General features: G+C 45.8%; 2 protein-coding genes across 5 annotated transcripts; both read left to right on the forward strand.

The window, feature by feature from the left end:
* Positions 1–21: 21 nt before the first annotated feature.
* LOC117249916 (histone-arginine methyltransferase CARM1-like) lies at positions 22–9,747 on the forward strand. 4 transcript variants are annotated; one of them, XR_004501016.2, is made up of 17 exons: positions 22–97; positions 214–263; positions 2,072–2,201; positions 2,486–2,594; positions 2,792–2,917; positions 3,008–3,162; positions 3,250–3,354; positions 3,467–3,577; positions 4,115–4,292; positions 4,642–4,732; positions 5,966–6,047; positions 6,296–6,381; positions 8,326–8,415; positions 8,679–8,816; positions 8,980–9,069; positions 9,156–9,251; positions 9,504–9,747. XR_004501016.2 is itself a non-coding variant. In XM_033615781.2 (16 exons), the coding sequence occupies exons 3-16, from the start codon at positions 2,097–2,099 to the stop codon at positions 9,169–9,171; spliced, it is 1,482 nt and encodes a 493-aa protein (XP_033471672.1). In that variant the 5' UTR covers positions 22–97; positions 214–263; positions 2,072–2,096; the 3' UTR covers positions 9,172–9,747. The 4 variants fall into 4 exon arrangements, 1 of the variants encoding a protein (XP_033471672.1); XR_004501017.2 differs by having other exon boundaries at positions 2,072–2,162; XM_033615781.2 differs by having other exon boundaries at positions 9,156–9,747.
* A 1,081-nt stretch (positions 9,748–10,828) lies between these two features.
* cnot9 (CCR4-NOT transcription complex subunit 9) lies at positions 10,829–12,932 on the forward strand. Its single transcript, XM_033615790.2, has 8 exons — positions 10,829–11,014; positions 11,194–11,373; positions 11,514–11,629; positions 11,730–11,839; positions 11,931–12,040; positions 12,142–12,240; positions 12,323–12,414; positions 12,527–12,932. Exons 1-8 carry the CDS (start codon positions 10,997–10,999, stop codon positions 12,693–12,695), a joined length of 894 nt encoding a protein of 297 aa, XP_033471681.1. The 5' UTR covers positions 10,829–10,996; the 3' UTR covers positions 12,696–12,932.
* Positions 12,933–13,034: the final 102 nt, after the last annotated feature.

The raw sequence follows: 13,034 nt of genomic DNA on the forward strand, positions 1-13,034 counted from the left end.
GTGTGAGAATTTCTAGCACTTGCCAGGTGGATGACCAAGTCCAAGACCGGACACCAGGGCCATGGTTCACCTCTCCAGAAGGCCCACTGCTGTTTCTGTGAGGTTTTATTCATTCGTCCGCCCTTAAACAGACTTGATTAGAATTCTAAAAGAATTTTATTGGTGCGTAATTGGTCCCTGTTTGCTTCATGACATGTGACTGTGTGTCCGTAGGGTCCACAGAAGACAGGAGCTGATGCCTCTCCGGTTGGAATGAGCGACAGGTGCGTACAGTTTACGAAACTGAATCTAGAAATGACTGTATGCCAAGCTGCTGTATAAGCCAGTCATATAAGCCATGTAAACCACAGCGCTGTAACATGCCTCAGTGACCTCTGTGTGAGTGCGGCCACTGTCGGTGTATGAGCTGAGTTTTACTTACAGCGCAAGTCTGCTTCTCAGAGGAACATGGTGCCTCTATCTCATTTCAGCGTATTTTACCGAGACTGCGTTTTGTCCTGTACATACTGTGCAATTCACGCCCCAATACGTGTCACTGTGATGACTCCCTTTAACTTAGCGGCTCATTAATATAGTTACAATGCCTTTTCTAAAATGTAAGGTGGCAAATAGACAGCCTTGGAAGAATCTCTATATGTAGCAAGGACGCTATGCAGCGCTTGGATATTAATAGAGTGTTACAGTATCCAGCTCCACAGCACGGTATATACTTGAGATAGCTGAGCTGAATAAAGGCCACAGTACTGCGGGGCTCCACACCTCCCTCACTTTTCAGACTTTCTTGTCACACGCCCCAAAATGTGTTCACAAAATGACTTTTCTTTGCAGACGAGTCTTTAGTATATACAGATGTGAAGTTAGTTCCATTTCCTTCTCTAATTCAATGTGACTTGATATTTCATCTGTGCTGTTGCAGTAATGCGATACGTCCAGCAGATGGAGTGCTGTTGTCATTTTGTCTGACCCTCCACCATGCCCAGTGCTTTACTGGCGACCTGTCCGTGGTGCACCCCTGCCTCTTGTGAAGAGTATATAGCTGTCAACTCTCACTTTTCCAGTGCAATTCATGCAACTCCATGGCTGTTTAGGAACCCCAGTATACAGAAATATTTAAATACACTAATTTTAAGAATACTAGTGAGCAATTTTTGGTTCGAGGAATGTTCCATGAGTGTTGCCTGGGGGGTAGGGGAACATTTGCTGGACCCCCACGGGAAATGTTCCCTTGGGGTTATCGTGGAAAGACAGTTTCGCTGCAACACAAGGCTGCAGAGACATGACCGACTCTGCGGCCAGTGCTTTACGTTGTCGGCTAAATCTCACATCAGCTCCCAGCCATCACAGTTTAAATCCAAAAAAAGTTCTGTGCGACTCCCCCCTCGGTCTCTCCAAGGCGTCAAGGTGCAGTTCTGCCGTTCCGCTCAGTCAGTCTCACTTACAACAGCAATGCCACCACAACTGCTACAACAATAGCCTGTTTCGAGGCACTTATACAGTACCTAGTATACGTTAGTTCGGTCTTGGAAAGTTATTTAAACCTCGAGTCAGGGACGTCAAACATACAGCCCAGAACCAGCCCGCCAAAGGGTTCAATCCGGCCCACTGCATGACTGCGCACACCTAATGTTGATGCACTAAGTGTCGTCAAGTTTCAGGAGCAAGTTAAAAAGTGAGTAGCCTACTTGATCTAAAATGCAGTTTCAGAGGACATCACAAAAACTGCTCAGGAATGACCTGCGGAACATGACAAAAAGCTCATGCTGTTTGCTCAGCCCCCAACCCGTGCAGAGCTCCCTTTCCGAGCACACATGTATGAGATACATCACTTGAATGAGCTCCAAAAAGACAAGATGAGACCATCCATCAAACCAACTGTACAAATGTAAAACGCTAACAGCTGCTAACATGTTGGATCCAATAAGATTTAAAGATACATTTCAGTTTTTTTCCCCCAGAAATGCTGCAGATTTCTCTTTTCTTTTTTACCACTTTTCTCTCTCTTTCCCCCCTCCCGTCTCTCCTCCCCTTTTCCTCCACCTCCTCCCCTTCTGGCCTCTCCTTGCCTTTCCAGGAGCAGCTTTCTTTCACACTGAAGAATGGGGGAGAAGAGCGAGGAGTCGTTGGCTTTCGCTGTCCGGGTCTTCACTCTGCAGGAGGAGGAGGTGAGCTCCGAGGAGGATCACATGGACACACATGAGGAGGTAGGCGTTGAAGCTGCAGGGGGCGCACTGCTCCTCTTGGCTTGGTCATGTCTTTATGGGATGCATTTATAGTAAATCAATGGTTGGTCCGCCAGGTAACAAACTCGTCATGAAAGAAGATGATTCCAGTTCTTAGTCTTATCTAGTTAATTCCTCTTCTTGCCATGAAACTGAATCAGTCGCCTGTTTGAATCATTTAAATCTTCATCATGTCACCAGTCCTGGTCTTGCATGGTTTGGTTTGATGTGTCCAGTGATAAAACCCAGTGTGTTGTGTTCTGAAGGAGGCGAGCAGGGAGCAGCAGGTCAGTGTGTGCAGACAGAGAGCAGATCAGGAGCTCACTCTGCTGCTCACCACAGGCCTGGAGGCTCAGCAGCTCACTGTGCGTGATGGTGAGCAGGTGCACACACACACACACACACACACACACATGCTATGCTTGCTCATGTAGAGAACAGCAGGGACAGGCGGTGTAGTAGCGGAAAACATGCAAAGTAGATAAAATGTTCGAACACTCTGTTACAAGTCAAAATTTTGTCTCAAACGTCAAGCGTCCGTTTCTGTGTGGTTTCAACCAAACTGTTTCCAGCCAACAGAGCATCAGTCTTCCACTTCACCGTGTCCAAGGAGATGGACTGCTGCCAGGTCGGAGGACAGTCCTTCCTGGTCACAGTCGGAGAGCTGAGTCTTCTGTTGCAGTTCAAAACTCCAACTGGTTTGTACAGTTTATGCTTGAGTTCATACTGTGTATAATCCTTGTGGTTGGTCTGTCATGTAAAGCATCCTCTCCTCACTGACCCTCCAGACATGAAGAGCTTCCAGCAGGTATTAAAGACGGGGGGCGATGGAGAGACAAGGAAAGGTTGCCCAGAAGGACATGAGAGAGGAAACAAGGATGCGGAGAAACATTCGAGGAGACATCCGACTGTGTTTGAAAAATGGACAACACAGGGCTACGAGGTAGGCCACCCACCATGCAGGGGTAAATAGATAGACCTGAAAACGACTTCAGATTGATCAGTGTTGTGTGTGTGTTTGTGTGTGTAGTTCCACAACTGTGTGTCCCAGCAGCAGAGCCTGCTTCAGGACTACCTGAGGACCGGTACCTATCACAGAGCCATTCTACTCAATGAGACCGACTTCAGAGACAAGGTGACCGTAGACAGAATCCATGAGTGTATATGTACGTGTGTATTTTAAAGGTTTGTGATTTTCATGTGAAACTCACAGCTGCCTGCCCGTTCTGCTCTTCTTGTCTCTGTAGGTGGTCCTGGATGTGTGTTGTGGTTCTGGTATTCTGTCTTTCTTCGCTGTCCAAGCTGGAGCCACCAGAGTGTATGCTGTTGAGTCCAGCCCCATGGCCAAGTTTACACAGGTCAGCAGATTTAAACCCTCCGTCCTCCCATCTTCATCACTATAATGTCAGCTTAGGGAGGTTTTTAAAACTGCTCACCACTGTTCGAGTCTCTGTTGCTAACCTACAAGAGAGATTTGGATCTCCCAACTCAAACGCAGAGTTGGAGAGTAATGTTTTGTGTGTGTTGGCTTGGATAGAGCCGAAAAAGACACTGTAGCAAAACACTAGACACACATCAAGTACATACATCACATGCAGAGCATGGCATTCTGGGGAGTTAATGGGTTGCGGCAACATCTGGCCCTGAGTTCAGAAAGCAAGGGGCCGTACAGAGATGCTGATGCACACAGTTCTGGGTATAGACCGATATATGGGGATTAAATACTGAACATTAGCTTGGGTTTCGATGTACCTGCTCCACAGCAGGTAATCACAAGTACCGGCGCCAGATTGCTCAACACACCATAAAGACTGAAGAGATTGTTTTGTGATAATGTGGTCCTACAGTTTTAAGGTGTTCTTATCGAATGCTACGTGTCTCTGTCTCCTGTGCAGATCCTGGTCCAGAGTAACTGTCTGTCTGAGCAGATCAGGGTCCTGGAAGGGGAGGTGGAGGAGGTCAGCTGTCCTGACATGGTTGATGTCATCGTCTCTGAACCGATGGGATACATGCTGCTCAGTGAAAGGCTCATGGAGAGCTTCTTGCATGCCCGAAAATGGCTCAAACCCAATGGTAGGAGTAGAGGGACGTCAGGGACGCAATGAATGACCCAAGGAATGATTAAGATATGCAAATCATGACAGTTGTTCGAGGTATACATGTAACTTTGGGAAAGGTGCATGAGTGCGAAGCAGCACACAGATCATGACTTGTTTAGGTCTTGAAACACAAGTGACGAACTAAGACTTGCCCCAGGACTTACCCACTGTATCTCAACGTGGGACAAGTTGGTATTAACCAGGGTTTTGACGTGGGACTTTCTGTCTTGACAGCTAATTTTCAGGGTAACTCCAGCCTAAATGTCTGACTGTGTGTTTGACTCTTGTGTTTTCTGTCATACTTTTTCTCTCTCTCTTTCCAGGTCTGATGTTTCCCTCCTATGGTGATATTCATCTGGCTCCCTTCAGTGACGAACAGCTCTACTTCGAACACTACACACGGGCCACTTTCTGGTCTCTCTCGCTCTCTCTCTCTCTCTCTCTTTCTCACACACATACACACACACACAGGCATAAATCCATGCATGAGGAAGCAAACACACTGGGCGCCTTTCTTCCCCTCTGTCTCTGTCTTTCTCACACAGACACACATGTGACCCCAGTCAGGCATGTTTCCTGTGGGTGTAAAACGCTCGGGTTAAGTCCAGTCGTGACTCACACAGGCCAGCCAAGGCTTTGACTGATATGGGCTTTTGTAAGTTAGGGATAAAGCTGATATTTTATACTAAAAGTTAATAGATTTAAGATTTCCTCACAGGAAATTCAGTCTTTTTCCAGAAGCATTGTAACCCAGGACAAATATTAGTCAAGTATCATTAAGGTAGGAAAGTACATACTATATTTCCATCTGGCTGAAGAGTAATGTTCCATTCATCCATCCATTTTCATCCACTTATCCGGGGCTGGCAGCAGGCTGAGCTCGGGGGTACACCCGCCTGGCGCCTCTCACACCCTGGGCATCTCTAGAAAAGGTGAGAGTCCAGACCCTGTCAAGGAGTTTGGTTCCAGAACCAGGTCTATACACAGAGGTGAGCCGAGTTGGTACCACTCTACCTCCCGCACCAGCTGTGGCTCCTTCATTCAGCCTCAGCTGCTGCACCTGGCTATAGTGATGCAACGAACATATCAAATGTAAGAGACATGTAACCCATAGAAACGATACAGAGACGTAAAGGGAAGAAGGCGTTTTTGATTCACTGCAGTAGTTTTTCGTCCACAAATGAAAACGTGTTTCTGCTATATTCATGTATTTCTGGAAAATGCGTGCAAACACTACATCCTTTGTTGTGTGGCTTGTCTGTGCACAAGTGTTTTGCACAACCAGTGTGTGTGTGTACACATTGCCATGGTCTGTGCCCTTCACTGCTTCACCACTATGCAAAAGTCAGGCTCAGTCAGCCTTGAGGAATGAAGGTAAACTATAAACTGATGTTGTTCACCAGAACTATTTTTGCAGAAACACTGAGGAAAAAACTTAACTTCGTCCTTTACACTACTTCCAGCTTTAACGCTGATGTTCTGAGCTTTTGTGCCTTTTAATCCAATATCCTACAATTTAGTTGAGCACAAGAGGAGACTCGGCAAGAGTCAGAGGTCATCGTGTTTAAATGTATGGAATAAAGAAATCAATCTATATCAATCAGTTGGCTGTGGGAGTTACCTCACTGTTAATTCTGCTTTCTTCAGGCAGCAGAAAAGCTTCTTTGGAGTTAACCTGAGTGCTCTTTACACAGCCGCAGTGGATGAGTTCTTCAAGCAGCCTATCGTGGTACGTGTGTGTCAACAGTAGCCCCCATATAACATCAGCGTGTTTTGACAAATGCATGTTACAGCACCAGCAGTGTTCTAACTATATTATTTTGTATTATAGTGGAAGTATAACATTTCTAAACCTGTGACTTCAAATGCCCTGGAGTCAAAATGTGTGGCTAGAATTCAAACAAAAGTACTATATGTAATATGGATTCTATATTTATGTAAATTTTTAACAGACTCCTCGTTTATTGTGTCTTTCAGGACACATTTGATGTGCAGATCCTGATGGCCAGGTCTGTCAAGCACTGCATCAACTTCATGGAGGCTAAAGAAGAAGACTTACACAGGTTAGACCCTCAACAGGATAGACCCTTAACAGGTTAGACCCATCATGAGGTTAGACCCTTAACAGGTTAGACCCATCATGAGGTTAGACCCATCAACAGGTTAGACCCATCATGAGGTTAGACCCTTAACAGGTTAGACCCATCATGAGGTTAGACCCATCAACAGGTTAGACCCATCATGAGGTTAGACCCATCAACAGGTTAGACCCATCATGAGGTTAGACCCTCAACAGGATAGACCCATCATAAGGTTAGACCCTCAACAAGTTAGACCCTTAACAGGTTAGTCCCTTAACAGGTTAGTCCCATTATGAGGTCAGACCCCTCGCAGGTTAGATCCATCATAAGGTTAGACCCTTAACAAGTTAGACCCATCATAAGGTTAGACCCTCAACAAGTTAGACCCTTAACAGGATAGACCCGTCATGAGTTTAGATGCTTAACAGGATAGACCCATCATGAGGTCAGTTCCTTAGCAGGTTAGACCCTTATCAGGTTAGACCAGGGGTCTCAAACTCAAATTACCTGAGGGCCGCTGAGCATCCAGTCTTGTCTCAAGGGGGCCACTTCAAGTATTCCACAAAAAATGATTGAAAAAAATTGAATTTCGATTGGCGATCATCTCACTGACAACATAACTTGCTTCAAGTGCTGCATCGGACTCCTTTCTTGCTCTCTGGAAGAAGTTTTGTTGCGTTGACAGTCCTTTCTTCAGCTGTGCAGCTCATTGTGTCCGTTCATCTCCCTGGTACTTAGCATACTGCTCTGCATGTTTAGTTGAATAATGCCGCTTTAGATTGTACTCCTTAAACACGGCAATTTTCTCATTGCAGATGAGACAGGTGGCATTCCCCTTAAACTCGACGAAGAAATAATCAGTCTCCCACTTCTCCTGAAACACTTTGTACTCAGCGTCAACCTTTCTTTTGGCCATAGTGTTAGCAGCGTGCCAAATGTTTGTTTTTTTTCTACTTGGTTTCAGGTGTGGTGATGCGTTCAAGGGTCCTAGGATGATGCGCTGAAGGGTCAAAAACAGAATCGGGCATTTTTCCTCAGTCGTGACAAGGCTGCATTCAAGGTCCGCTGCGTTCACGGCCGGGCCGGATTTCACTATGAATTGAAATCAAATAGCGGGCCGTATAGAATGGTCTGGAGGGCCGTGTCTGGCCCCCGGGCCGTGAGTTTGAGACCCCTGGGTTAGACCCATCGTGAAGTTAGACCCTCAACAGATTAGACCCATCATGAGGTTAGACCCTTAAAAGGTGAGACGTAGTGATGTCCAAATGAAGCTTCATGAACCACCAGTTGTATTTGCTGAACCCACTAGATGGCGCTCTTGGTGTAATGAAAAAGGCTCAAGGGATGGCAATGCAGTTTGGTTTCAACCCTTTGTTGAACAAAGAGTGCCAGAGTGGACCCAAAAAATAAAGGAAATGGTTCATGAAGCTTCATTTGGCCATTGCTAGTTGAAACCAAACTGCATTGCCGTCCCTTGAGCTTTTTTCAAGTGGTGGTTCATGAAGCTTCATTTCGACATCACTAGTTAGACCCATCAACAGGTAAGACCCATCTTGGGGTTAGACCCTTAACAGGTTAAACTCATAATCAAAACCAGAGAAGAACTGAAGAGCACCTAGAGAGCATGGTCCTTCGCCAAGGCCAAATGTCCTATCTCACAATGTTATCCAAAGTGAAAAATAATTTGTGTATCCACTCTGTGATTCGGATATACTCAAAAATTTGAATTGTTCCATGCTACACCTGTCCACCAAGTTTCATGAAAACTGAGCCAGTAGTTTTTTCCATAATCCTGCTGACAAACAAACGCCCTTGGGGGAGATAATCATACTGATACAACCAATGGTTTTAATTCTTACATGCTAAGTAAGAGACTAGGAATCAAACTTGGGTTTGTGTGTTGTTTTTTTTTTGTTTGTTTTACAGAATGGAGATTCCCTTTGAGTTTACACTGCTGCAGTCTGGTCTGTGCCATGGACTTGCCTTCTGGTTTGATGTGGCCTATTTGGGATCCAAGTAAAGAATACACAAGTGTTCCAGTCTGACATATTGTATTGCTTTGACTGATTCATGGTTTGAAGAAAGCAACTGCTTTTTGATACATGGAATTTTTTGAACAAATGACAGAGAGCTTTTCCATCCAAAGACTTTGCATTTGAGCAACTGAAACTCATGTTAAGACATTTATATCATATTAGCTGGCACATTTCTTGTTTGACTTTAATCCCTTGACATAAAATACTCAGTTGAAGTCAGTGTGAGAATGTCTGTCCCTGCAGGTCAACAGTGTGGCTCTCCACAGCTCCCACAGAGCCTGTGACCCGCTGGCATCAGGTCAGATGTTTGCTTCAGACGCCGCTGTTCGCCAAGCTGGGACAAACTCTGTCAGGGACGGTCCTACTGGCCGCTAACAACAGGTACGCCTGTGCGCTGTGAGCATCACCTGCATATCGTCATGGTAGTTTTGGTTGTTTGGTTTTAAGACTAATTCATGAAACTGGCAAACACTCTCGTGGAAGATGGTTTCAGTCTATAACCTGTAAGAGTATTAAATACTCATGAACATTTTCCACATTCCAGGCAGAGCTATGATATCCACATCACCGCCACAGTCGACCAGTCGGGCTTTAGGTCCGGAAATGTCCTGGACCTCAAGAACCCTTTCTTCAGGTGACTGCTTCTTCCTCTCTAATACATACAACCAATAACCACAGCTAAGGCTGATGTCCTAGAGCTGAAACTGTGACTGTGTGCAGGGTAGCATCTTGGTAGAGAGCTCTGGGCCGCTGGTACCCAGGAGATTCAGGGAGGATGGCCTGCCTCCTCCAGGATGCAGAGTGAGGAGGTTAGAGGTAAGCTTGGACCGTGTGCACGTTAATGAACGATCAAAAGACGCGCAGCTGCCACACTGCTGGCAGACGGAACAACTTCCTGACAAAGCCAAAAGAGGGCACCAAGGGGCCGACAATCCTGCAGACTGAGGCGGGGGAATAACACCTACTGCAAAACATTCGCTTAGACTACGTATGTTTATTGTTATAACATTATTATCATGAATTTAACAGTAACGTTTTTTCTTTTACCATCTCTTTCTTTCATCCCAGGAACGCCATAAGGAATCTTCAGATATCACATACACTCCCACACACCTCAAGTTTCTACTTTTTGTCAACAACCATCGCTGCTGAATGTGAAGCCAAGGTTGAATTTGCTGAGTTGACATCCATTTAATCTAAGATTCGGATTCTATATCAGTGTGCACTGTATTCATACACAGAAATCTGTACGAGGACAGTGGCAACTAAAAATCGTTTCTATACCAGCAGTATTTTGTATTCTGTAATAAAATTTCTCCTCACAAACTGTGTCAGTGGTATTCATTTTCATGTACATGCACATTGCGTAAAGCATATATGGGGACTGCATGGCTGTATGTTCAGTCTGTAGGTTATACTTGCCTGAATTACACTACAGTGAATTTAAGAGCTTTCTAAAGGTATATCTAGTAAGTGTTCATGCACTGCTACCTTTACATTTATCGGATATAAAACTATGTATTTACAGTTTGGGAAAAATGTGTTCAGCGTAACAAAATGTAGTGAAATACTGTTGGATCATTTAGGATTCATAGAACTATAATTATTAGTTTAGCATTAAATTATCAATGTTGATTTTTATCGCTCAGGAATGGCCCATGGAACGTGACAAAAAGCTCAAGGCATCAAACTGGCCTCCAAAGTCCCCAGATCCCAATTCGACTGGGAATCTATGGGACGTGCCGATACCCCAGACATACCGCCCATGCACGTTGGGCCCTCTATGGATTGGACATAGCTCTGACATGTCAAGGTATGGACACAGGAAGTCTAGGGTTGTGTCTGGCACCAGGGTCCTCACAGCAGATCCTTTGAGTTCTGTGGGTTGCAAGATGATGTATCGGCATGTCCCAAGGATGCTCAGTTGGATTTGGATCTGGGGAATTTGGAGGCCAAGTCAAGGCCTTGAGTTCTTTCTCATGCTCCTTGGGCCATTCCTGAGTGATGAGCACTGTTGCCATTAGGGGGGGTACTTGGTCTGGAAAGGTGTTTGAGTGGGTGGAACATGTCAGGTGGTATCCACATGAATGTTCACTTCACCTGTCAGTGGTTTGAATATTTTGGCAGATGGGTGTACAGTAGAGAAACTCATATATGCTACTGATGAAGCTTTGGCGCCATCTGCTGGACTGCTCCCACTGGTGCAACCGCACGCATTTATTAATATTCATGAAACTGAAAATAACTGTTATAGTGCAACTTGCAAGGATCATTCTGTGCCACAAAACTTTACAGCGATGGTGAGACTGTCTAAGTTGAGAAGAAGAAGAAGAAAAAATAAATAAATGCGTGGTTCTTTTTAATTGTCGTGCTTTTACTTCGAAAATACTCAACCGGAAGTGCTGCTAGCTACTAGCTAGCTCAACATGGAAGCCGCCGTAGCCTGATGTTTGCGTTTCAGCAGAATAACTCTGTTTTCCAGCACTGTGAAACGCTTACATTTGGTAAAGGGGTGTTTAAAAGGCCTTATATTAGCGGGTTTACCCCAGGTGCTGCTAACAATGTTGGCTACAGGAGCGGTGAGTAACTTTATTTATCAGCTAACGTTAGCTAGCATTAGCTAACCTGAGATGGACGAGGAAACTCAGTGGTAAATTCAGTTTGTGTACAAGTGAGTAAGACTGGCGTTAGTAACATGGTATTAACATGAATTTAAATGTATTTATTCTCATATCCCCATTTCCGGTGTTGCTGTCAGGCTGTAACCACAGCACTGGCACAGGTGGACAGAGAGAAGATCTACCAGTGGATAAATGAGCTGTCCAGTCCAGAGACCAGGGAGAACGCCCTGCTGGAGCTCAGCAAGAAAAGGGAGTCTGTACCTGACCTGGCCCCCATGCTGTGGCACTCGTGTGGCACCATAGCGGCCCTGCTGCAGGTGAGTCTGGGCACTGGTTTCACTCTGGCAGTGCCCCCCCAGCAGAATCAAAGTTACTCAATTCACCTGTCGCTGGTTTTAATGTTTTGTCTGATTGGTGCATGCTGCCTTACCCGCATTTTCATCCCTGTCATCGCCAGGAAATCGTCAACATCTATCCATCAATCAACCCCCCCACCCTGACAGCACACCAGTCCAACAGAGTGTGTAACGCTCTTGCACTCCTCCAGTGTGTGGCCTCCCATCCAGAGACAAGGTAGGACTTCACGTGTGATTTCAAGGACTAGTAGGTCAAGTACTGAAAGCGGCCGTTCATCAAAAACAAATATGAAGACAATGGTTTTTGTCCTTCGCAGGTCAGCTTTCCTGGCCGCGCACATCCCACTCTTCCTTTATCCTTTCTTACATACAGTGAGCAAAACACGGCCGTTCGAGTACCTCCGCCTCACCAGCTTAGGAGTCATAGGTAAGACATCTTTCCCGACAGTACACTGTCAGTACTGTTCAGGTCTTGACAACGTTACGTCTCATTGGTTCCCTGCGTCACCTCTGTCCAGGTGCTTTGGTGAAAACAGATGAGCAGGAAGTGATCAACTTCCTGCTGACCACAGAGATCATTCCCTTGTGCCTTCGCATCATGGAGTCCGGCAGCGAGCTCTCCAAAACGGTACTCTGACCTGACAGTATCATCACACACTGCACATTATCTCTCCTCATAGTGTAGTGTTACCGTATGTATTGACAGCTTGTGGTGTGTATATTTTTCAGGTTGCAACCTTCATACTACAGAAGATTCTCCTGGACGACACCGGGCTGGCGTACATCTGTCAAACATACGAACGTTTCTCCCATGTTGCTATGATTCTTGTAAGATTCTGTCTTCATTATTAAAATGTGTCATTTGTGTGCAGTTTTTCTTCTTGGCCCACACTCTCTGTCTCTATTTCAGGGCAAAATGGTCCTCCAGCTCTCCAAGGAGCCGTCAGCCCGCCTACTGAAGCATGTAGTTCGCTGCTACTTGCGCCTGTCCGACAACTCCAGGTATTTTTATCTCTAAAAAACAATTCCGATCAGGTTTGTGTGTGTTCACCACTTGTGATCACATCCTAGTTTCCCGCTCCAGCCTACATCATGTCATTGTTTGCTTGTGCAGAGCCAGAGAAGCTCTCCGTCAGTGCCTCCCCGACCAGCTCAAAGACACCACCTTCTCCCAGGTCCTGAAGGACGACACCACCACCAAGCGCTGGCTGGCCCAGCTGGTGAAGAACCTGCAGGAGGGTCAGGTCACCGACCCCCGGGGCATCCCTCTCCCTACACAGTGACTCTCCCTCCGCTCCTCCCTGACCCCTGACAACACCAGCGAAGAACTGCCTAACAGATGAGCCATGTTTTTTATCAAAGACTTTCTAAGGAAAGGCTCGTGCCTGATGTTTTCAGACGTGCGAGCAAATGGCAACTCTGTTCCCACAGAGCCACGGTTTCAAAGACATTCACGTTCACTGCCTTGCCATGTGTTTTGCAGCTGATTTGGAGACCTGCAATAAATTGTTGCTCAACAAATATCAGCTTCAGCATGTTCATTCACCTGCAGATGCATTTATTAGCTGACACACATTGATATCGGAGCAGTAATTAATACGGTAAGAACGGTTGCTGAGTTG

Source organism: Epinephelus lanceolatus, chromosome 24, assembly GCF_041903045.1.
Source record: "Epinephelus lanceolatus isolate andai-2023 chromosome 24, ASM4190304v1, whole genome shotgun sequence".
Taxonomy (NCBI): Eukaryota; Metazoa; Chordata; class Actinopteri; order Perciformes; family Serranidae; genus Epinephelus; species Epinephelus lanceolatus.

Excerpts from the sequence above, each read along its gene's own strand:
- LOC117249916 (XM_033615781.2), top strand. The coding sequence starts at position 2,097 with ATGGGGGAGAAGAGCGAGGAGTCGTTGGCTTTCGCTGTCCGGGTCTTC. Across the intron at positions 2,202-2,485 it reads ACATGGACACACATGAGGAG|GAGGCGAGCAGGGAGCAGCA; the intron begins GTAGGCGTTGAA and ends TGTGTTCTGAAG. Across the intron at positions 2,918-3,007 it reads GCAGTTCAAAACTCCAACTG|ACATGAAGAGCTTCCAGCAG; the intron begins GTTTGTACAGTT and ends CTGACCCTCCAG.
- cnot9 (XM_033615790.2), top strand. Across the intron at positions 11,374-11,513 it reads CCATAGCGGCCCTGCTGCAG|GAAATCGTCAACATCTATCC; the intron begins GTGAGTCTGGGC and ends TGTCATCGCCAG. Across the intron at positions 12,241-12,322 it reads CCCATGTTGCTATGATTCTT|GGCAAAATGGTCCTCCAGCT; the intron begins GTAAGATTCTGT and ends TCTCTATTTCAG.